The sequence below is a fragment of the Aotus nancymaae genome, unplaced genomic scaffold, assembly GCF_030222135.1.
Source record: "Aotus nancymaae isolate 86718 unplaced genomic scaffold, 86718_ANA_hifiasm-v0.15.2.pri h1tg000076l, whole genome shotgun sequence".
NCBI lineage: Eukaryota > Metazoa > Chordata > Mammalia > Primates > Aotidae > Aotus > Aotus nancymaae.
In genome coordinates, this window is record NW_026988491.1 from 15987252 (window position 1) to 16007713 (window position 20462).

At 52.8% G+C, this 20462-nt stretch overlaps 1 protein-coding gene across 7 annotated transcripts in view; it reads left to right on the forward strand.

Moving 5' to 3' along the window:
* Nucleotides 1-15689, forward strand: part of RANGAP1 (Ran GTPase activating protein 1) — a 47494-nt gene extending 31805 nt beyond the window's left edge. For 6 of the 7 annotated variants that reach the window (XM_012476665.2, XM_064368109.1, XM_012476664.2 and 3 more), the window contains 10 exons: nucleotides 3525-3683; nucleotides 4789-4902; nucleotides 5311-5410; nucleotides 5497-5581; nucleotides 6800-6986; nucleotides 7730-7849; nucleotides 10212-10314; nucleotides 11541-11629; nucleotides 11910-12031; nucleotides 14622-15689. In XM_012476665.2, the coding sequence (XP_012332088.1) occupies nucleotides 3525-3683; nucleotides 4789-4902; nucleotides 5311-5410; nucleotides 5497-5581; nucleotides 6800-6986; nucleotides 7730-7849; nucleotides 10212-10314; nucleotides 11541-11629; nucleotides 11910-12031; nucleotides 14622-14691 (1149 nt within the window). In that variant the 3' untranslated portion in view covers nucleotides 14692-15689. Of the gene's footprint in view, nucleotides 1-3524; nucleotides 3684-4788; nucleotides 4903-5310; nucleotides 5411-5496; nucleotides 5582-6799; nucleotides 6987-7729; nucleotides 7850-10211; nucleotides 10315-11540; nucleotides 11630-11909; nucleotides 12032-14621 lie in introns of those variants that run through there. The other variant, XM_064368108.1, reaches the window with a different exon arrangement.
* Nucleotides 15690-20462: the final 4773 nt, after the last annotated feature.

The following is a 20462-nucleotide window of genomic DNA, read 5'->3' on the forward strand; positions in this document are numbered from 1 at the left end:
GATCCCTCCCTGCCCTCAGCTTGCTGTCCTCTGTGCACTGGGAATGGAGGGGATGCTGTGGTTGTGCTGAGCCTTCATAAGGTGTCTTGTGGTGGGCTTAAAATGGGTTCTTTTTTTAGACGGAGTCTCGCTCTGTTACCCAGGCTGGAGTGCAGTAGCACAGTCTCGGCTCACTGCAACCTCTGCTTCCCTGGCTCAAGTGATTCTCCTGCCTCAGCCTTCCGAGTAGCTGGGACTACAGGCACCCACCACCACGCCCGGCTAACTTTTTGTATGTTTTATTTTGTTTTTTTGAGACAGAGTTTCACTCTTCTTGCCCAGGCTGGAGTGCAATGGCGTGATCTAGGCTCACTACAACCTCTACCTCCCTGGTTCAGGCGATTCTCCTACCTCAGCCTCCTGAGTAGCTGGGATTAATAGGCATGTGCCACCATACCCGGATAATTTTGTATTTTTAGTAGTAGAGACGGGGCTTCTCCATGTTGGTCAAACTGGTCTTGAACTCCCAACCTCAAGTGATCCACCTGCCTCAGCCTCCCAAAGTGCTGGGATTACAGGCGTGAGCCACTGTTCCCGGCCAATTTTTTGTATTTTTGGTAGAGACGGGGTTCCACCATGTTAGCCAGGATGGTCTCAATCATGGCCTCAATCTCCTGACCTTGTGATCCACCTGCCTCGGCCTCCCAAAATGCTGGGATTACAGGCATGAGCCACTGGGTGAGCCACTGCACCCAGCCAGAATGAGGGTTCTTAATCTCCTCCAGTCTGTGGATAGAATTCAGGGGTCTGTGAACATGGATGAGAAAAAAATAGCATCATTATTTATCCGTAGTGTAGCTAAAATGTATAGTGTGGCCTTTAATTATGAATGTAAACAATAAATTTCACAGCATTAGAAAGGCTTGTGACTACCCACATAACACATGAGCTCATGTGGCCCTTGAATTTTATTTTATTTATTTATTTTTTTTGAGACGGAGTTTCGCTCTTGTTACCCAGGCTGGAGTGCAATGGCGCGATCTCGGCTCACCGCAACTTCCGCCTCCTGGGTTCAGGCAATTCTCCTGCCTCAGCCTCCTGAGTAGCTGGGATTACAGGCATGCGCCACCATGCCCAGCTAATTTTTTTTGTATTAGGAGAGACGGGGTTTCACCATGTTGACCAGGATGGTCTCGATCTCTTGACCTCGTGATCCACCCGTCTCGGCCTCCCAAAGTGCTGGGATTACAGGTGTGAGCCACCGCGCCCGGCCGGCCCTTGAATTTAAAAAAAATTTTTTTTATTGAGACAGGGCCTCACTTTGTTGCCCAGGCTGGAGTGCGGTCTCAGCCCACTGCAGCTTCAGCTTCCCAGGCTCACGTGATCCTCCCACCTCAGCCTCTCAATTAGCTGGGACAACAGGCGCACGCCACCATGCCCACCCAACTATTTTTTGTATTTAGTAGAGACAGGGTTTCACTGTGTTAGCCAGGCTGGTCTCAAACTTCTGATCTCAGGTGATCGACCCGCCTTGGCCTCCTAAAGTGCTGGAATTACAGGCATGAGCCACTATACCCAGCCTAAAATAATTTTTTTTTTTTGAGACGGAGTTTTGCTCCTGTTACCCAGGCTGGAGTGCAATGGCGCATTCTCAGCTCACCGTAACCTCCGCCTCCTGGGTTCGAGTGATTCTCCTGTCTCAGCCTCCCAAGTAGCTGGGATTACAGGCATGTGCCACCACACCCGGCTATTTTTTTTGTATTTTTAGTAAAGACAGGGTTTCACCATGTTGGCCAGGATGGTCTCGATCTCTTGACCTCGTGATCCACCCGGCTTGGCCTCCCAAAGTGCTGGGATTACAGGTGTGAGCCACTGTACCCGGCCAAATAATTTTTTAAATAAATAAAAAGAAAATCTTGTGACTCTGTCCCTAGTGGAAATCACAGATATTTCATCTCAAGTTAAGTTTTTGCTGATATATAGAAATATTTCTCATTATATCAAAATTGCGGTAATAGTGGTCCCACCCCTGGATCTTGTTATTTAGTGCATTAACAAGAAGTTCATGTATTACTACGGCATGCATTTGGAGTTTTTTCCTAAATGTTTTAATAACTGTTCCAATTGAGTTGATTTCCTTTGTAGTTCTCTATAATTTTTCATAGAACTAAAAAAAAAAAACATTTTTTGAGGAGTGGACCCAGGGGTCTCACCAGACTGCCTGAAAGGTTCATAGCACAGAAAATATTCAGAAGGCCTGACCTGGAATGTGCCTCAGTTGGTCTTCCTGTATTTCTGAACCACCCGCTTCCCCGCTTACCCCATGCTGCAGTGAGCACTGGAGGACAGTAGAAGGTGCCTTGGCACAGTTATGCCAGGTCTATCTTCAGTCCTGGGTCACAGTGGAGACTCGGACATGGTCCTCTCCTCCAAAGCTCAGGGAGCAATGGGGTGCAGTCAGGAATATACACTTTGAATGTAGGCAGAGTGAGGACCACTGTGATCGAGAAGGGAACAGGTGCTTCGGAGGCACAGAGGAAAAGCACTGGGCCCTGGTTGGGGGAATCCAGGAAGCCTTCCTGGGGGAGAAGGTGACCAAAACAAGAGCCATAGAATGCCTGTGAGTTAGCCTGTCAAGAAAATGCTTTCCTGAAATACACCGTTGCAAAAAAAAAGAAAGAAAATGCTGATTGGCCAGGTGTGGTGGCTCATGCCTATAATCCCAGCACTTTGGGAGGCCGAGGAAGCTGGATCACCTGAGGTCAGGAGTTCAAGACCAGCCTGACCAACATGGTGAAACCCCATCTCTACTAAAAATACAAAACTAGTCAGGTGTGGTGGCGTGTGCCTGTAATCCCAGCTACTCGAGAGGCTGAGGCAGGAGAATCACTTGAACCTGGAAGGCGGAGGTTGTGGTGAGCTGAGATCGTGCCACCACACTCCAGTCTGGGTGACAGAGTGAGACTCCGTCCCAAAAAAAGTAAGAAAAAATGCTGACAAATAAGGAGATAGAGTGTTCCAGGTGGAGAGAATATGTATCAAAAGGCCAGGATTAGATAGGGCTGCATGGGCCAGGGAAGACCCTCCCATCCCCAGAGAAGGACACGGCATGTCGAAGGCATTATGTTGTGTGGGTGGGTAGGGTAGGAGGACCCCAAGAAAAAAAAGTCACATGGAGCTGTGTCATCCCAAGAAGGGCCATGAGTGTCTGCCTACCAGAACCAGGGTCCCTGCCATGCAGAGGACCCCAGAGTGAAAACAAGAAATCAACCTGCTGGATCTAGAGCTGTGTGACCCTGGGCAAGTCACTGCACCTCTTTGATCCCTAGTCTTTTCTTTGGTGGGGATCCTATCCCAGGTAGTAGGCCTCCCTCAGGAGGTTGAGGAAAGTCAGATGCAGCCATGCCCCAGAATCCCACAGACGAGCCCCTGCTCTGTGCTGGTGGCAGCCTATTCCTATGCCTGCTGTGCGGAATTGCTCTCCTTGCCTGCTGGATGTCACCTGGCACTCGGGGCCCCCTCCACGCTCTGCCTCCTCTTCACAGGTCATTGGGACCCTGGAGGAGGTCCACATGCCACAGAATGGGATCAACCACCCTGGTGTCACTGCCCTGGCCCAGGCTTTCGCCGTCAACCCTCTGCTGCGGATCATCAACCTGAACGACAACACCTTCACTGAGAAGGGCGCTGTGGCCATGGCCGAGGTGAGGCAAATGTGGCAGAGCCAGGTTGGGCCTCGCCAGACAGAGGCTGCTGCTGCCTTTGCAGGGAAGCTGGGGCCGTGTAGCAGGGACTGCTCTGTCCCCTGGGTATATGCCCCATGGGTCCAGCTCTTTGAACATGTCCTGAACAGGGTTGCTGGTCACAAGTAACCCATGCAGCTCTGAACGTTCATGCCGCCTTCCTTCTGAGCTGCCTCTGTGGCCCCCAGCGGCTGGTGCTGGTTTTGTTCTCAGGCTGCACAGGAGCAGGCTGCTTCCCACCTCTATTTTCCTGGTTGATTTGTTCAGCAGCTGTTGTTTTGTTCTTTATTACCACTTTCTGAGATGGAGTCTTACTGTTGGCCAGGCTGATCTTGAACTCTGGGCTCAAGTGATCCTCCCACCTCAGCCTTCTGAGTAGCCTGGGATTATAAGTGCATGCCACTGTGCCTGACCCAGCAGCTGTTTTTTGAGCCCCCATTTAGTGCTTGGCTTTGTATCAAGCAAGTGCAAGCCACACAGGGTTGAGCCAAAGACCCCACCTTCAAGGAGACCCTAGCTCAAGGAGGGAAGGAAGGTGCTGGCAGAGACAGTGCCGGGTTCTGAACGCAGTGGCTACTTGGCTCCCAGGGCCCTGTGACCCCACAGAAGGCTAGTCTGGCTACTTATGTGTTAGCAGAGATGTGTGCAGGTGTTGGGGAATACGTCAGAAGGAAGTTCAAATCAGACTTAGGGCAGGCTTCCTGGAAGAGATCACATTTTGGCTAAGTTGTATGGTACAAGTGGTCTTTCTCTGGACAGAAGGTGGGAGGTGGGTGTTTCAGGCAGAGGGATTAGCTTATGTGTGGAAGGCCTGGAGACTTGGGCAGGAGCGTTGCTCGACTGGTCTCAGGAAGAGTTGTGGCCGTAACATGGGGAGTGGGGTCAAGGGGTTTTAGCCGGGGACCCAGAGGCCAACAAGGAGAAGACGGCAAAGCTGGTGACTTGGGGAGGAGGACAGTGTGTGGTGGCTGGTGTGGGATGTGACTGTGTGGGGCCCCCATGGTGCTTTCTGAGGGCTGGGGTGTGGCCTGCACCCTCAAGCTGGACCCTTGCTTCCCCCTCGCAGACCTTGAAGACCTTGCGGCAGGTAGAGGTGATCAATTTTGGGGACTGCCTGGTGCGCTCCAAGGGTGCCGTTGCCATTGCAGATGCCATCCGTGGCGGCCTGCCCAAGCTGAAGGTGCCAACCTGGACCCTGACGTCCTCCTGGGGTCTGTGGGTGGTGGGGTGACTGGGGGTGCAAGGGTCTGGTCTGAAGGTAGATAGGCCTGCGTCCATATCCCAGCTCCTCCACTTCAGGCCCTGTTATGCTGTGTGAGCTCCACACCCCTCTGAGCCATGGTTTTTCATTTATAAAGTGGGCAGGGAGTGGTGTGCATCACTGTGGTATAGTTGAGTAAACACACTCTGTGTGGCACATCGTTGGCTGCAGGGTTATTCTTCCTGCCCACTTTGCCCAATGCCTTGGGAAACAGCACTGGAGGACAGAGTATGCCATATCCTCACTTGGGGAAATTGAGGCTTAGAGTGGGACCTGGTGTCCTGGCCCAGGTTTCTGCCTCCCTCCAACCCTTCCTCTTATTTTCAGGAGCTGAACTTGTCGTTCTGTGAAATCAAGAGGGACGCTGCCCTGGCTGTTGCCGAGGCCATGGCAGACAAAGCTGAGTTGGAGAAGCTGGACCTGAATGGTAGTCGGATGGGGGAGTCCTCTGCACAGGTCTGGCAGGCTGGCCCCGGCACCCCAGGCTGACTGCTCTTCCCTCCCCTTGAGCAGGCAACACCCTGGGAGAAGAAGGCTGTGAGCAGCTACAGGAAGTACTGGACGGCTTCAACATGGCCAAGGTGCTGGCGTCCCTCAGGTAGGAAACTAGGGTGGGCGGCCCCAGAGGTCAGGGTTAGGCCATTCCTTTGTTTCTTTCTTTTTTTTTTTTTTTTCTTGAGATGGAGTCTTGCCCTGTTGCCCAGACTGGAGTGCAGTGACACGATTTCTGCTCACTGCAACCTCCATCTCTCAGGTTCAAGCGATTCTCCTGCCTCTGCCTCCCATGTAGCTGGATTACAGGCGCCCACCACCACGCCTGGCCCCTTTATTTGTTTCTACTTGTATTTATTCAGAAACGTTGGTTGCACTCCTATTATGTACCAGGTCATACACTAGGCATCAAGTCTGTAAGGGTGGGACAGTCAGGGTTTCTGGTTCATGGGGAAGAGATAGAATGAGTTGTCCATTCAACAGAGGAGCTCATACGGGCTGAGCGGAGCCACCCTCTAGAGTGGGGGGAATCGGGAGGCCTCTGAAGGGGTGAGGCCAGATCTCATCCTGATGTGGTGGGGCCTGGGCAGTGATGGGAGTGGGAGGCGGGGGCTGCCAGAAAGGGCTGCGTTCAGGATTGTTCTTAAGACGCTGACTCTAGAAAGGAAGAGATTCTGAGGCCTGAAGAGTCCACCTGGAGGCAAAGGTGCGGTGGGGGAGCTGCCGCTGCCTCTGGATCCAAGTCCAGTTGGGCCATCAGCACCTGGCTCCCTGTGCCCCTGTCATCCCCAAGTCAGCCTCGTTTGTGGGTCAGATACTCAGTTGTGTCTCCTCAGTGCTAGGCCCTGAGCTGAGGCTGGGAACTGGGGACTTGGAGGTGGGCTGAACCTCACAGGTCTGACGGTCCCTGGGAAATGGACTGGCCTTCCTGTGGGGCAAGGGCACCCCTACTCTTCTTCCTCTCTCATACCTGTAACTTCCTGAGGTCATGTGGATGTAGGCGCCCCTGCCCTGGCATCTTAACCTGGGGAGTGTTCCTGCTAAGCCCTGGGCTCTGGGTATGACAGAAACAAAAACAAATGTCTTTGTTTTTTGTCTCCCTTGGGGCTCCTTGAGGACAGGGACAAGATCTGATTCTTTTGTGTCCATAGCATGGATTTCCCTGGTGATCCACCTGCCCCTGTCCTGGGAGGAGGTGCTCCCACCCCGCCTAGGCTCCCTCCCACCTGGCTGAGGTGAGGTCTCTGGACTGATGGAGCCAGGCCTTGGAGCCAACCTGGGCTGCTGGGTAGAGAGGATCTGCTTCAGCCAGCTCTTTCTGTAGTGATGACGAGGATGAGGATGAGGAGGAAGGAGAAGAGGAAGAAGAGGAAGCGGAAGAGGAGGAGGAGGAAGATGAGGAAGAAGAGGAAGAAGAAGAGGAGGAGGAGGAAGAGGAAGAGCCTCAGCATCAAGTGCAGGGAGAGAAGTCAGCCACGCCCTCACGGAAGAGTCTGGACCCTAACACTGGGGTGAGTTTCTGTCGTCGCCATGATCAGAGCCCTGGTCCTGAGAAGGTGAAAGCCTGAGGCATCTTCACAGTGGGGTAGGGGTGCCTCCCTAAGCACAGTAGCCACAAACATTTTTTTTGATTACACGATACTGACTATCCCAGTGTAATGATAGTTACCTATATTTCTTTCTTTTTCTTTTTTTTTTTTTTTTTTGAGACAGAGTCTCTCTTGTCACCCAGGCTGGAGTGCAGTGGTGTGATCTCGGCTCACATTTACCTCTGCCTCCTGGGTTCAAGTGATTCTCCTGCCTCGGCCTCCCAAGTAGTTGGGATTATAGGTGTCCGCCACCACGCCTGGCTAATAGGTACGCCCCAGTTCAGGTTTTTCTCTGGCCACCTTTGGTGCTAGCAGGGCTTACCCAGGGTGGACTGTAGTTCTATGGGGAACTACTTTAGACCCCATGTGTCTCTTTAGTCATTTCTGGGGTACTGCATGTTATGACAAGGATCTACTTGGCTGTAGCAGATTTTTTGAGTCCCAGGTAGGTGGCTTTCCCCTGACCCCAAAGGCTCCTGGACCAAGAGCCAGCCAGGGCCAGCATCTCTGGGTGATGTTAATAGATGGGAAGGGAGGAAGAATTCTAGACTTTGCGCCTAGATGGGCTAGAGTGTGGGGATGTGCTGGGTGTGGGGATGGGCATAGCTGTGTTGGGGAGTCTGAGGCCTGGAATTCTACAGAGCCTCTCTGCCCCCACTTCCCAGGAGCCAGCTCCCGTGCTGTCCTCGCCACCTCCTGCAGACGTCTCCACTTTCCTGGCTTTTCCATCTCCAGAGAAGCTGCTGCGCCTGGGGCCCAAGAGCTCTGTGCTGATAGCCCAGCAGGTAACAACCGCACCTCGACCCCCACCCTATATGTGCCGTGGCTTCTGGAGCTGCTAGAGAAAAGGGACGAACAGCTCAGGGACCTGGGGGTGCGACGCTGTCAGCTGCAGGCAGGGAGGCTCGGCTTGCCACTGTTATAACACGTGCAAATGTCCAGTGTATTTCTAAGCCTCTAGGGGTTGCAGATCTTCCCTCCCTACTCCTCCTACAGAAAGTGCAGCCCACCAGTTCCCAGTGCTGACTGGGGCTAGTAAATTTCCTCAAGACTGTTGCGTGTGCACACCATACTCACTCCTTGGCTTCTTGCTGCATGTTCTGTCAGCCCAGCTGCTTTGAGAACTAGCCTGTTGCCCAGGGCCCCTTTGGAAGTGACCTGCCTGTTACAAGATGGCCGCCCTCACTCCAGCTTCACTTGTCGGTTGGCTTACTCAGAGATGATCACTGGGGTATCTATTTTCTGTCAGGTACTGTATTTGGGCATGATTTTTTTTCTTTTTTGAGACAAAGTCTCCCTCTTGTCCCCAGGCTAGAGTGCAATGGCACGATCTCAGCTCCTGGGTTCAAGTGATTCTCCTGCCTCAGCCTCAAGTAGCTGGGATTACAGGCACCTGCCACCATGCCCACCTAATTTTTTTTTGTATTTTTAGTAGAGATGGGGTTTCACCATGTTGGCCAGTCTCGTCTCAAACTCCTGACCTCAGGTGATCCACCTGCCTCAGCCTCCCAAAGTGCTGGGATTACAGGCTTGAGCCGCCGTGCCCAGCCTTGGGCATGATTTCATTTAACCCTCTTGGCACCTTGAAATGTAAACTCTGCTGCTCTTATTTTATAGATGAGAAAGTGGAGGCTCAGTGGTTATAGAGAAATAAAATGTGCCCATTCTCAGAATTAGCTTAACATTTTGGCTGATTGCTTTGTTATGTTTTTTTCTGTATTCTTTTTCTTTTGAGACAGAGTCTCCCTCTGTCGCCCAGACTGAAGTGCAGTGGTGCAATCTCAGCTCACTGCATTCTCTGCCTTCTGGTTCAAGCGATTCTGCTTCCTCAGCCTCCTGAGTAGCTGAGATTACAAGCGTGCACCACCACGCCCAGCTAATTTTTGTATTTTTAGTAGAGACAGCATTTCACCATGTTGGCCAGGATGGTCTTGATCTCTTGACCTCATGATCCATCTGCCTTGGCCTCTCAAAGTGCTGGGATTACCAGCGTGAGCCACCATGCCTGGCCCTTTGTTTCTTTTAACATGATAAATGAGATGATGTAAGTCTTTTTGTGTTCTATCACTTTTTTTTTTTTTTTTTTGAGACAGAGTCTTGTGTCGCCAGGCGCCAGGCTGGAGTGCAATGGCATGATCTCAACTCACTGCAACTTCTGCCTCCTGGGTTCAAGCAATTCTCCTGCCTCAGCCTCCCGAGTAGCTGGGATTACAGGCACATGCCACCACGCCCAGCTAATTTTTTGTATTTTAGTAGAGATGGGGTTTCACCACATTGGCCAGGATGGTCTTGATCTCTTGACCTTGTGATCCGCCCACCTTGGCCTCCCAAAGCGCTGGGATTTTAGGCGTGAGCCACCGCGCCCGGCCCTATCACTTTCATTTAACACCATTCATCACTTTCTTGTGTCTGTAAAACTCTTCTCATGGTTTTTACTCCAGTGAGTGGATGTAGCACTTAAAAGCCAGGCACTATTTCTGGACGTTGACGTTTTCCACTTTTCCCTGTTGTCAGTGAGGTCAAGGTAAACTTCTCTGCATGTGAATATTGTCTATGTTGTAGATTATTTCTTCATATTCAATTATAAGATGGGGACCACTGGGTTCCTGAAATGATTTTATTTATTTATTTTTGGGACAGTGTTTTGCTTTGTCACTCCAGCTGGAGTGCAGTGATGCCATTATGGCTCACTGCAACCTTGACTTCCTGGGCTTAAGCATTCCTTCTGCCTCAGCCTCCCAAGTACCTGAGACTATAGGCACATACCACCATCCTTGGCTAATTTTTTTCCTTTTTGTTGACATAGGGTCTTGCTATGTTGTCCAAGCTGGTCTCAAACTTTTAGTCTCAGGCCATCCTCCCACCTCAGCCTCCCAAAGTGCTGGGGTTGCAAGCATGAGCCACCACTCCCGGCTGGGATGATTTTTCATCCTGTTCATTCCCTCGTTCATTCCCTCTCTATACTGCATATTTGCTTGCTGCTGGCCAAGTCTAGGGCAGACTCTGAAGGGACAGCATGGAGTAAGGCAGGACCTGCCATTGCTCGCAGGGGCCTGCATACTGCCCAGGCCTCTCCCAGCTAGTGACAGAGCCCAGGCACATCTCCACCATGTGGCGCAGGCCAACCATTGTCTCTTATGTTCTCAGACTGACACATCTGACCCCGAGAAGGTGGTCTCTGCCTTCCTAAAGGTGTCATCTGTGTTCAAGGATGAAGCCACTGTGAGGACGGCAGTGCAGGATGCAGTAGGTAATGTGGCTGGGTGAGACCTGGGTGCCCACTGTCCCTTGATGCTCCTGGGCCCCAGGTGCGCTTTGTGGTTGCTGTAACTCCTCAGCCCCAGCACTTTCGTGGGAACTGCTCTTTGACCACTCTGAGCTGTTCCTCTGTCAGGGTCCTGCCTTGATCCTGCCGTGGAGCTGGCTGGGTACTCTTCTCCCTGTTTTTCACCACTGAGAAACTTTCCCAAATCCACACAGCGATACACAGCTAGAACCCAGAGCCTACTCTAGGAAGGCCAGATAGTCACATCCGCAAGCCCGATGGACGAAGTTCTGTCGGGAGGAGGGGTCATGAGAGCTGAGCCCTTGTCCACAGCTCGGAGCTTCTGTGCTCACATTCAGTCTACCTGGAGGTTCCCTGCACAGAGGACACCTTTCCCCGTGACATGATGGGGGCTTCCTCAGAGCTCCAGCCACGTCCCTCCAGCCCTGTCTCAACCCCCTTCCCACCCCGTTCTGTTTCTTCCAGTCCAGCACCTGTCACCTTCCACCCTGTCTTGTGTGCTTGACTGAGCCTCTGCATCTAACCAGACGTGGGCCAGATCTGGTTAGGCAGAGGGGAGGAAGGGCCCTGAGGCGAGGGGCGCGGCTCATGGAAAAGGATTGAAAGGGGTGGAAGCACTTGCGTGCATGTGTGCGTGCCTGCCTGCCTGCCTGCCTGCCTGCCTGCCTCTTCCCGGCTTCTACTGTGGATGGTGTTGAGGCGGCTCAGTGGGAAGTGACGCTGGGAAGGAGGTGGGGGCCAGACACAAGCCTGCTCCCTAAGGGCTCACCTGTGGGAATTTGTGGAACTAGTTGCCCTAGTTCTGTTTCCCAGGAAGTCTAGCACAGTCCTTGCAGGTCCCTTCGCCTTGCTAAAATAACCAAAATCCTCCCCCAGGGGTGGCCTGCCTCAGGAAATCTCCACTCCCATGGTATGAGGTGGGCACAGTGGGTGTCATCTCCACACCCATTTTACACCTGAGGCCAGTATGGGGAAGGGCCAGAGTGTCACAGCTGGTAGATGGACTGAGCCCATCCCCTGATGCCAACGGCCCTTCCCCCTGGTTCCTGTGTCCCTGGTGTCCCTCTCGTGTTCGCCTCTTGGTCAAGCCAAGGAGGCAGGCGAGCCTGTGTGTGCATGGTGTTGGGGGAGCCCTGGGTGCAGCCGTCTGCCATAGCCAGCAGCCTGCCCCTGCTGCTTCTGCCCTACAGATGCCCTGATGAAGAAGGCCTTCAGTTCCTCGTCCTTCAACTCCAACACCTTCCTCACCAGGCTCCTCGTGCACATGGGTCTGCTCAAGGTGAGGCTGCAAGGAACAACAGGCCCAGGAGGGAAGTGGGTGGGGTGTGCACAGAAGCGGCCCCATCCATGCCTGCCAACTTCCCTCACTTTGAGTCCTGAGCTCTCTCCCCCACTGGGCCCCAAGGCCTGGGTCCTCCCCAGCAGCTTCGGTCTTCATGATTAGATTCTGGCTGGACTCAGTTGTGGGCACTGTTAGCAGGGTCTGGATGGCGGAGGCCAGGGCCCCCCCCGAGGTGACTTGGAAGCTCATCCCACATTTCGCTGTGTTCCCCTCACAGAGTGAAGACAAGGTCAAGGCCATTGCCAACCTGTATGGCCCCCTGATGGCACTGAACCACGTGGTGCAGCAGGACTATTTCCCCAAGGCCCTTGTACCCCTGCTGCTGGCATTCATGACCAAGTGAGTGTGGCCTTGTTGTCTTTGTTCTGGTGCCTGCCCTCTCAGGCTTCCCTGGCGAGGTCCGGAGGTGCCCAGTCCCAGGAGGCCTAGCCTGATGCACAAGGGGCCATCGCACCTCCTGGACTCTCAGCATCTGTGTTAGAGTCTCACCACCCCTGGGAGGCCCACTTCCCTCTGCCCAGCTGAGGACAGTGGGCTCAGGGACAGTAAGAGAGAGGAGACATGTAATGCCCCCATTTTGCAGTTGAGGAAAGGAGCACCAGGTTGGTAAGAAGTTTCCCTCGTTCACACACTAGCAAGAGGCCAGGCCAGTGTCCAGACCAATGTTGGCTGCACGAGGTGCTGCACTTGGTGACATCTCTGGAAGTGGCTTTTTGTCCACGCTCACAGCAGCCCGGACCCTCTCTTGGGAACACATATTACCACGGGAACCCTCCAGCAATGTGTGAACATTGGCCTTGTTCTGGAGGGTCCTGGGGTGTCCTGGGGGCACTGGTGGGGTGATGGGCACAGTCAGGTAACAGAGCCAAGGCCTCACCAGGGAGAGGTCAGCAGTCCCCTGTATCCTTACTGAGGCCGTGTTTGGCCCCTGGCCAAGCTGTGGCCTTCTTTAGGCCTCAGTCTCTCCATCTGCCCAACCAGGGGGTTAGGTGAGATTGTCTCTGAGCACCTTGACCAGCCACACTTTTAGTCAGTTGGTGCCAATCCGGGGAAGCAGGGCAGACAGAGAAGCAAGGAAGTCCCTCTGCCATTGCAGGCCCAGAGCTCACCCACTGAGGCAGGATGCTTGGCACATGTGGGGAAGGTGCAGCTGGCAGAGTGTGAGCGGCCCCCGCTGGCCTCCAGCACCCAGCTGGAACTGCAGCAGCCCCTGCCACCCCAGCATCTGGAGGGTCTGTCTGCATGGTGCTGCCTTCTTTTTCTTTTTTTGAGACGGAGTCTCTGTCACCAGGGATGGAATGCCATGGCGTGATCTTGGCTCACTGCAACCTCTGCCTTCTGGGCTCAAGTGATTCTCCTGCCACAGCCTCCCAAGTAGCTGGGATTACAGGCACCCACCACTACACCCAGCTAATTTGTTTTATTTTTAGTAGAGACAGAGTTTCACCATGTCAACCAGGCTGGTCTCAAACTCCTAACCTCATGATTCACCCTCCTCAGCCTCCTAAAGTGCTGGGATTATAGGTGTGAGCCACCACACCTGGCCAGTGCTGCCTCCTTAGCCAGCCCTTACCTCCTGGCCACGTGCCCCCCACCCAGGCCACTCCTTGGGCTGCAGCTGGACTGGCCTTGGTGAATGGCAGATCTCACTGTTCCCCTCCTCTGCCAGGGGCCAGGTCGAGCCCACAGCCTCACTATGGATCTCGTGGCTGGCCCAGCCTCACCTCCACCCCACCCCAGTACAGTATGCTCTCCCAGAGCTGCTTCCCACAGCAGTGGTGTTGCTGCGGTGCCGAGCTTTGCTCTTGCTGTCCAGAGCATGTGTGGCCAGTGGCCCCTGCCCCTACCTGCACCTGCACCTGAGTCCTTTTTGTCCTTCCCGACCCCTGGTCAGAGTGGTTGGGTCCCTCTGCATCCCTGGCAGCCCCTGTGCTGTCCTAGGCCTAGGCATGAACCCCTTGCTGTTTGTCAGAGCAGAATGCCTTTCCCAGCTTGTTGCCAGACCTCCAGCGCAGGCCTCAGTCTGCCCCCTAGGTCTTGTCTGAGGTGATTGACTAACTGTGTAGTGATATGCACGGCCCCTCTTTCAGCTCCCAGCCAAATGGTTGGGATCCCAGGCCTGGCACAGATCCTGGCCTGTTCATTGGCCACAGGCCAGAGGTGTTGTCAGACCTGATCCTGGCTGTGTCCCACACTTGCCCAGCCCCCTGGAGTCTTGCCTCAGTTTCTTCCTTTGCAGTGAGACTAATGATATTGAGAGCAACAACAGCCAGCTCAGACGCAGTGGCTTCCACCTGTGATCCCAGCACTTCGGGAGGCTGAGGCAGCTGGGTCACTTGAGCCCAGGAGTTCGAGACCAGCTCGGGCAACATTAGTGTAACCCTGTCTCTACCAAAAAAAAAAAAAAAATTTAGCCCAGTGTGGTGGTGTGCACCTGTGGTCCCAGCTACTTGGGAGGCTGATGCAGGAGGACCACCTGATCCTGGGAAGTTGAGGATGCAGGGAGCCACAATTGCAGGGCTATACTCCAGCCTGGGCTACAGAGTGAGACCCTGTCTCAAGAAAAAACCAAAAACCAAAACACAGTGGCTAGCTGTTTACTTATGACCCAGATGGGACTCTAGCGGGCCAGTCTTATGTGGCCACTGGCAGCCGAGGATTCCCTGGCCTGTGTCTGCTGGAAGGGCCCTTGGAGAGCCTGGCTGAGCTGGCCTGTGTTCTGGCCAGCTCTGGGCTGTGTGGCCTTGGGTACCTGCCTCTCTGAGCCTCTTGCACCTCCCACCCCCACCCACAGTATGCAGAAGGCAGAGGGCTAATGTCTCCCTTGCTGAGTCTTTGTGCAAATTAACAAAAGTGAGTCTGGCACCAAACACTTGGGAAATGGGCCCAGAGGCATCCGCCCCACCTGCTGACCCTTCTTTCCCCACAGGCCCAACAGCGCCCTGGAATCCTGCTCCTTTGCCCGCCACAGTCTGCTGCAGACGCTGTACAAGGTCTAGACTCAAAGCCTCTTCCATCCTTTGGCCTGGACCAGTGACCTGGGGAGGGAGTTGGATGAACTGAGGTGCAGCCCACACCATCCCCTTGGACAGGACTCTGGCCGGAGGCAGGGTGGGTCTGTGTCCCAGGTTTCCTGTCAGTCCCCTGAGTATGTATGTGGGTGTGGTGCGGGTGCAGGTCTGTGCCTCCTGTCGGGATTTGGGTTTTAACCTCTGCCTGCTGGCCCTGCCCTGCTCTGCTGCGGGGAGTTGGCCCCCAGGGGAAAGGGCTGTGAGCTGCTCTGCCATTAAACTCACCGCCACCTGAGGGCGCTATGCTGATCTCCTCCTGGGCCCTGATGGCTGCCCCACCCACCTGCCTTCTGGGCCCCAGCTCCCTGGTGGAGGCAGAGCCCAGGGAGTTGCCTGCGTGCTGTCCTTCCCCTCTGTGTTATGATTGGGCTGTTTCCTGCCCTGCCTGGGGCTGCTTCTCGTCACCAAACCCTGGTCCTGCGGCAATTGCCATCCCTACCATCTGTGCCACTGTGCTGACCTCCCAGCCTGAAGAGTGGACAATGCCATGGGTGGGACTGTGGGGGTGGGACCATGTGGTTGTTGGCAGAGGGCAACCCTGGCCCCACACTGTGTGGACAGGCAGACACCACATTGTCCAGGAGCAGAAGCTGCTGGGACTGAGCTGGCCCCGGACCTAGTGGGCCCTCTCCTGGCTGCTGAGACGTCGTCTGTGACTGGCCAGGGGTTCATCTGGAAGGGACACATTGGCAACCCAAAGCTGTTCTTCAGTCTGGGGAGGGAGGGGCAGGGCCCCCAATGCCCAAGCTGCATCTGGACGTTGCTCTTAGAGGACCTCATGGGCAGGGGAGCAGTGGGGACTGGACTGGGCAGATGCCCTGCGACCTCCCTGAGCACCCATGGCTGCCCCATGCTTTCCCCTTTGTGCTCTGTGTCTGTCTGGGCTGTGCCCAGGGGCTTCACAAATAAAGTCACATGTAGCAGCTGCAGAGACTCGGAAACTCTCACCTGAAGCAGGATAGTCTCGGGGGCACCATACGTGGAATCCCAACTTGGCAGAGCCCATGGCTCTGCAGCAGTCTATGGGTCAGTCAGCCCTGCAGAAAGTCCCGGCCCCGGCCTCAGGTCACCACCTGGGTAGTGGCGGTCCTGAGTAGGGGCCTGTTTTTCTGCCTGGCCACACCTCATCCAGCACCCTGCCATTGGGCTGCAGCTAACTTGGCTCCTGTGTTGCTCCTTCATTATGGAAGCCACCTCCCTTGGGGTCCTTTGTTTCACTGCCACATATGTGAGGACAGCCCCGACCTTTCTTACCTCCTACCCTACACCATGTGCGCACTTGGGGAGCCCATGTTCCCCACAAACGGTCTCCAAGAAGAGGCCCCTCCAAAGTTTCTGAGGGGGATATATATATTTTTAGATGGACTCTCACTCTGTCACCAGGCTGGAGTGCAGTAGCACAATCTCAACTCACTGCAACTTCTGACTTGTGGGTACAAGCTGTTCTCGTGCCTCAGCCTCCTGAGTAGCTGGGACTACAGGCTCACGCCACCATGCCCAGCTAATTTTTTTTAATTTTTAGTAGAGATGGGATTTCACCACGTTGACCAGGATGGTCTCAATCTCTTGACCTCGTGATCCGCCTGCCTCAGCCTCCCTCACCAGGCTGGAGGGCAATATTTTCTCATTGGCAGTGGACCACCTAGGTGACCAGGTAGCAGGGGATAGGCCTGGCCCTGCCCCCTGCCCTTCATGTGAGTTGATACAGTAGAAGGTGGGTGCGGAGCTGGCATAAGTTCTGACATATGCTACAACATGGATGAACTTTGAAAACTTTATGTTAAATGAAATAAACCAGACACAGCCAGGCACGGTGGCTCATGCCTGTGTTCTCAGCACTTTGGGAGGGTGAGGCGGGCAGATCACGAGGTCAAGAGATTGAGACCATCCTGGTCTACATGGTGAAACCCTGTCTCTACTAAAAATACAAAAGTTAACTGGGCGTGGTGGCACATGCCTGTAGTCTCAGCTACTTGGGAGGCTGAGGCAGGAGAATTTCTTGAACCAGAGAGGTGGAGGTAGCCATGAGCCGAGATTGCACCACTGGCCTCCAGCCTTGCGACAGAGCGAGACTCCATCTAAAAAGAAAAAGCTAGACACAAAAGGACAAATATGGTTCCATTTAGATGAGGCATCTAGAACAAGCAGATTCAGAGACAAGAAGATAGAGGTTGCCAGAGCTAGGGGAGGGTGGAATAGGGAGTGATGCTGAGAACAGATTCTCTGGGATGATGAAGATGTTCTGGAAACGGAGAGTGGTGATGGTTGCATAACATTGTGAATGAATTTAATACCACTGAATTGTACACATAAAAATGGTTAAAATAGGCCGGGTGCAGTGGCTCACACCTATAATTCCAGCACTTTGGGAGGCCGAGGCAGGTGGATCATGAGGTCAAGAGATAGAGACCATCCTGGTTAACGTGGTGAAATCCTGTCCCTACTAAAAATACAAAAATTAGCTGGGCATGGTGGCGTGTGCCTGTAGTCCCAGCTACTCAGGAGGCTGAGGCAGGAGAATTGCTTGAACCCAGGAGGTGGAGGTTGTGGTAAGCCGAGATCGCACCACTACACTCCAGCCTGGGTAACAAGAGCGAAACTCTGTCTCAAAAAAAAGTTAAAATGATAAATTTTATGTATTAATATATTTTACCTCAGTTAAAAAAAATTAAGCAAAATTATAGAGCTTTAGCCATGTGTGGTGATGCAGGTCCGTAGTCCCAGCTACTTGGGAGGATCACCTGAGCCCAGGAAGTCAAGGCTGCAGCAAGTGGTGATTGTGCCACTGCACTCCAGCATGAGTGACAGAGTGAGCCCCTGTCTCAAAAGATACAGACAGAGTTTGTAGCAGACAGTGTAGGTGAGTATCTTCGAGGCTTTAGGAGTAAGGAAAAGATGAATAAATTAAGCTGTATTTAACCTCCTTTGTTTGCTGTTACTGTGGGCTGTTCACACAATGGAAACGTATCGGTGAGAATGTTTCTGTTTATCAAAACATATCCTTAAGGAGTACAAAGACAATTTATAGACTGGGAGGAATAGAGAGGTGGGGGAGATAATTTTAATTTTTTTTCTTAAACAGGGTCTCTTGTTGTCCAGCTTCTATCTCATAGCAGCCTGTTGTATCTCCCTGGCTCAGGTGATCCTTCCATCCCAGCCTCCCAAGTAGCTGGGACTATAGGCACGCGCCACTACACCTGGCTAATGGTTTGTATTTTTAGTAGAGATGGAGTGTTGCCATGTTGCCCAGGCTGGGAAAATTTCTATAAATAAAAGGCAGTAGGAAAAAGCAAAAAGCTCAAATGGGCACTTTACAAAAAGCATGTGAAAAGGTGCTTTAATTTAGTCTTCAGAGAAACATTACAGTCACAGTGTGACACTTCTACCCTCACTAGAATGGCTAAAATCCAAAAGACAGTACCAAGCTTGGTGAGGATTTGGGGCATCTGGAGTGGCTGGTGGATGTATGAATTGGTACAACTTTTTTGAGACAGGGTCTTGCTGTGTCACCCAGGCTGGAGTGCTGTGGTGCAAGCACAGCTCACTGCAGCCTCAAACTCCTGGGCACCCAGTCCTCCCGCCTCAGCCTCCCGAGTAGCTGGGACCATGTCATACCCCACCATGTTCTGCTTTATTTTTCTTCTTTTTTTTTAAAGACAGGGTCTCACTGTGTTTTGCCTAGGCTGGTCTCAAACTCTTGGGCTCAAGTGATCCTCCCCCCTCAGCTCACTTAACAGGCATGAACCACCAAGCACAGCTACAGTGCTCTTCCTAACAAACCCATGATGGAAACAACCCAGTGTCCATCACTAGTGGAAGGGGTAAACTACTTGTGGTATGGTGAGGTACCAAGAAGGCGGGAATGGTCTGCCCAAGAAGAAATATTTTAGCATTGACATTGTTTAGACTTGCCAGTACATAACAATAAAAAAAAGACTGACTTTAAGTTGGTTCTGTTGTATTTTACTTCTCCATTGACAGCACACCCATTTATTGCCTACATCGTGGGCAGATAGCCTCCTGCCCCTGCCCCATGCCATTGTTGTCATACATTTATCGAATGGAAGGCTGGAATGCTATATTTTTAAAAAATAGGCTGGTCCGATGGTAGTGGGTTATCAGAACTTATTAACATTAGTGTCACTAAAGTTGGTATACAACCCCCCACTGCTAAATTTGACTGGCTTTTTAAGAAAAAACAAAACAAAAAAACCATTTTTTGAAACAGATGAGATTTTTTAAAACAGGTGCAGTGACCACCTGTGCCTGGCCCGTTTGCAATTAAAGGAAACGGTAATGGAAGGTGCAATTCCATCAGAAACAGGGATTTGAAAAATGGTAAGATACATAAACATTGGCCACAGGCTGGATGTATTATTTAAAAAGCAAACATATGCCTGGGAAGATTTCGTATTTCGATATTCTTTGCAATATTGTTTGTAAATAGCAAAAAAATCAGAGAGAGCCAATGTCCAAGAGGAATGGATAAGTCAAATGTGATACATTTATACAGTGGAATACTATGCCACAGAATAAATGAGATTCAGAAGAATCAACTTGGATAACGCCCAGTAATCTGAGGCCTAAATGAAAAAAAAAAATGAATGTTGGCCGGGCGGTGGCTCACGCCTGTAATTCCAGCACTTTGGGAGGCCGAGGTGGGCGGATCACCTGAGGTCGGGAGTTCAAGACCAGCTTGACCAACATGGAGATGCCCTGTCTCTACTAAAAATACCAAAAACATTAGCCAGGCATGGTGGTGCACGCCTGTAATCATAGCTACTCAGGAGGCTGAGGCAGGAGAATCGTTTGAACCCAGGAGGTGGAGATTGTGGTGAGCCAAGATCGCGCCGTTGCACTCCAGCCTGGGCAACAAGAGCAAAACTCTATCTCAAAAAATAAAAAAAATTGGCTGGGCTCGGTGGTTCACGCCAGTAACCCCAGCACTTTGGAAGGCCAAGGCGGGTGGATCACAAGGTCAGGAGTTCGCGACCAGCCTGACCAACATGATGAAACTCTGTCTCTACTAAAAATACAAAAATTAGCTGGGTGTGGTGGCACACACACACCTGTAATCCCAGCTACTTGGGAGGCTGAGGCAGGAGAATTGCTTGAACCCAGGAGGTGGAGGTTGCAGTGAGCCGAGATCATGCCAGCAAGACTCTGTCTAATAAAAATAAATGGATTTCTAGAATCCTATATGTCCAGTATTAAACAATATATGTAAATGCATAAGCACAAACAGATGGAAGGAAAGGGTCACCTGTCCTTAAGCACCCACTGTGTGCCAGGGGCAGGCCTCAACCCCCACTGTGACCCTAGAGCTACTTATTAATAGGTTGTGTTTTTCAGACTAGGAAACAGCCTCTGGGAGGGCAGCCCGCATGGCAGGAAGGAGCCCAGGACTGCTTACTCCTGGGCCAGCTGCCTGTGTCCCCTCCCTGTAGGGCAGGCCCAAGGACTCAGGACTGGGTCTCCATCCTAGGCTGAAGCAGGCAGGAGACCCTGTAATTCCAGCCGCTGCTCCCACCCGCCACCCACCCCTCCTTCACCTCAGCCTGGGGAAGCCCGGCTCGCCTGGGCCGCCAACAATGCCTGCCATTCAGCCCTGTCCCAGCTGCCAGGCCTGCGGGCTGCAGAGGGGGGCTCCCGCCCAGCAGGGACAGCCTTTCCCTGCGCTGTGCCTCCAGGCTGGACCG